The 3,193-nt window shown below is 47.4% G+C and overlaps 1 protein-coding gene across 1 annotated transcript in view; it reads right to left on the bottom strand.

The window, feature by feature from the left end:
* Positions 1-3,193, bottom strand: part of LOC109904925 (collagen alpha-2(IV) chain-like) — a 122,779-nt gene that overhangs the window by 19,109 nt on the left and 100,477 nt on the right. Inside the window, exons 10-15 of the mRNA XM_031802204.1 lie at positions 3,038-3,091; positions 2,887-2,922; positions 2,742-2,797; positions 2,535-2,606; positions 2,187-2,234; positions 2,027-2,062 (exon numbers count right to left, since the gene is read on the bottom strand). Of these exons, the coding sequence (XP_031658064.1) occupies positions 2,027-2,062; positions 2,187-2,234; positions 2,535-2,606; positions 2,742-2,797; positions 2,887-2,922; positions 3,038-3,091 (302 nt within the window). The remainder of the gene's footprint in view (positions 1-2,026; positions 2,063-2,186; positions 2,235-2,534; positions 2,607-2,741; positions 2,798-2,886; positions 2,923-3,037; positions 3,092-3,193) is intronic.

Below are 3,193 nucleotides of genomic sequence, written 5' to 3'. Positions count from 1 at the left end.
TAAGGAACATAATATAACAACTCCCATATTCAATGAAAAGTTGACTACCTGGAGTAAGACGATACTGTATATTGATAGACGTGCTGAGAGTGTAGCTGATTGACTTGAATGAAAACTGACTTCGTTGATAGAAAAGGGTTTGGATGATTTGACTGGTTAATCATACCTCTGTCCTGCCCTCCTGAGGGACCATCATGATAAATCAGCTCCCCTGGTTCTCCTCTGGCACCCTAAAAGCCACAACACCCATCTGTTAAAACCTACTATATGTTTCTGTGTGTAAGGATTTGAATGAACGTTTATAATGGACTAGTGTCTCTCAAAGCTCTAAACAGGGTTTTGTGTGAGTATTAACTGTAGGACCACCTTTTGACCATCTCTGCCCTCAGTCCTGGTTCTCCCAAGTCCCCCCCTGGAGAGAGAGAGAGAGGAAGGGAGGAAGAGAGGAAGCAGGAGGTATAGAGAGAGAGAGAGAGAGAGAGAGAGAGGAAGGGAGGAAGAGAGGAAGCAGGAGGGATAGAGAGAGACAGAGAGAGAGAGAGAGAGAGAGGAAGGGAGGAAGAGAGGAAGCAGGAGGATAGAGAGAGAGAGAGAGAGAGAGAGAGAGAGAGAGAGAGAGAGAGAGAGAGAGAGAGAGAGGGTGGGGAAGGGAGGAAGAGAGGAAAGCAGGAGGGATAGAGAGAGAGAGAGAGAGAGAGAGAGAGAGAGAGAGAGAGAGAGAGAGAGAGAGAGAGCGGAAGGGAGGAAGAGAGGAAGCAGGAGGGATAGAGAGAGACACAGAGAGAGAGAGACAGAGAGAGAGAGATAGGAAGGGAGGAAGAGAGGAAGCAGGAGGGATAGAGAGAGACAGAGAGAGAGAGAGGAAGGGAGGAAGAGAGGAAGCAGGAGGGATAGAGAGAGACAGAGAGAGAGAGGAGAAGGGAGGAAGAGAGGAAGCAGGAGGGATAGAGAGAGACAGAGAGAGAGAGAGGAAGGGAGGAAGAGAGGAAGCAGGAGGGATAGAGAGAGAGAGAGAGAGAGAGAGAGAGAGAGAGAGAGAGAGAGAGAGAGAGAGAGAGAGAGATAGATAGGAAGGGAGGAAGAGAGGAAGCAGGAGGGATAGAGAGAGACAGAGAGAGAGAGGAGGAAGGGGAGGAAGAAGATGAAGGCACGGAGGGATAGAGAGAGACAGAGAAGAGAGGGAAGGGAGGGAAGAGAGGAAGCAGGAGGGATACGAGAGAGACAGAGAGAGAGAGGAAGCGGAGGAAGAGAGGAGCAGGAGGGGATAGAGAGAGACAGAGAGAGAGAGAGGAATGGGAGGAAGAGAGGAAGGCAGGAGGGATACGAGAGAGACAGAGAAGAGAGAGAGGAAGGGAGGAAGAGAGGAGGCAGGAGGGATAGAGAGAGACAGAGAGAGAGGAGAGAGAGGATAGAGGAGAGAGAGGAAGGGAGGAAGAGAGGAAGCAGGAGGGATAGAGAGAGAGAGACAGAGAGAGAAAGGGAGGAAGAAAGGAGGCAGGAGGGATAGAGAGAGACAGAGAGAGAGAGAGAGATAGACGAGAGAGATAGAGAGAGGAAGGGAGGAAGAGAGGAAGCAGGAGGGGATAGAGAGAGACAGAGAAGGAGATAGACAGAGAGAGAGAGATAGGAAGGGAGGAAGAGAGGAAGCAGGAGGGATAGAGAGAGAGAGAGAGAGAAATATGAATAGAGAGGGGGAGGGAAGGGGGATAGTTAGACAAAGTGTTCAACAGCACCATCAAGAGGACAAAATATGCAACTGCAACACCTCTATTGGCCCATACAAACCTATGCAAAGACCAAAACATTCTAGTGTAATTATATCAGTGGAGGCTGACGAGGGGAGGACGGTTCATAATAATATCTGGAACTGTCTGTTATGGCTGGAACGGAGTGAATGGAATCAAATGACTTTGTTTGATACCATTCCATTTACTCCATTCCAGACATTATTATGAGCCGTCCTCCCCTCAGCAGCCTCCCCTGAATTATGTAGAGGTCTTGGCATTGTTTGGCTACACACTCATACCCTCAGTCCTTGCTCTCCATCCCGACCAGGGATGCCCTGAAAGAACACACATAAACATTCAACAGGTCAGTATGTCACAAGCAGTGACAGGGGGCAGGTTAATATGTTCATGCGCAATGCATACAGTATAATGTATGTATAACATTTGTATGATACTAACCCGTTGCCCAGGCATCCCTATAACACCAGTCTCTCCTTTGTTGTCAGCCTGATAAGAAACAGATAACAGAGATGAGTTAGTCAACAATAATCTACAGTGCTAACATGTCCCATTGTGACTACACATGTTAGGATGGAGCATGGTGTTATAAAGACCACAGGAGAAGAGAGGTCACTTACCTCAGGACCAGTATCACCTTTCAACCCTTTCTCGCCCTTTATGCCCTGGACTCAGAGCAGAACAGCATTAGAGTGACTCGGTCAACACACAATCAGAATCACTGGGAAAAGATCCATATTAATTGCATGTTTTTTAACATATTAAAGTGGAGTGTGGAGCTGTACTGACATTGGGTCCAGTAATTGGACCGGTCTGGGAATGGGTGGAGTTCCCTTGGGGACCAGGCTTTCCAGCGTCACCCTGTGGCCAGAGAGAGAAGTGCAGTGAGAAGATTACAGCAGAGATGAGGACAGCACTGACAAATCATTATTTTTTTGTAGTTAAACACATGATGTGCTGGGCAGTACAAACTATATAAAAATGGAATAAAAGTGCCTGTAGCCACTCACAGGTTCTCCTTTGACCCCTTTCAACACTTTGGTCATGGTGCCCTGAGCAGAAAACACACCAGGTTAAAACATCCTTAGAATTACGTCTATCTCATTCACTAGCTATGTACGAGAGATGAAACAGATCTTACCTTTGGCCCAGGAAGACCAGGATACCCTTGTGGGCCCTGAGACAAACCAGAAGAATGATTAGGTATCTCGTACAGAGTATGTCACAGAAGGTTGTGTATGGTATAAGGTACAGCAACGCATTCACACACAAAACACACACACACCACCAACCTGTGGTCCCGGGAGTCCTCTGTAGCCAGACTGACCTGGGTAACCCTGAGGACCCTGAGAGAGAGAACGTCAGAATGCAATGCAATTTATAACATGTAGTATATCAATAGTTGAATATGCTGGCTATCTTGTACCATAACGTTAAAGTGACAGGGA

Source organism: Oncorhynchus kisutch, linkage group LG2 (genome assembly GCF_002021735.2).
Source record: "Oncorhynchus kisutch isolate 150728-3 linkage group LG2, Okis_V2, whole genome shotgun sequence".
Classification (NCBI taxonomy): Eukaryota; Metazoa; Chordata; class Actinopteri; order Salmoniformes; family Salmonidae; genus Oncorhynchus; species Oncorhynchus kisutch.
This window is presented reverse-complemented; position numbering and strand designations above follow the sequence as displayed.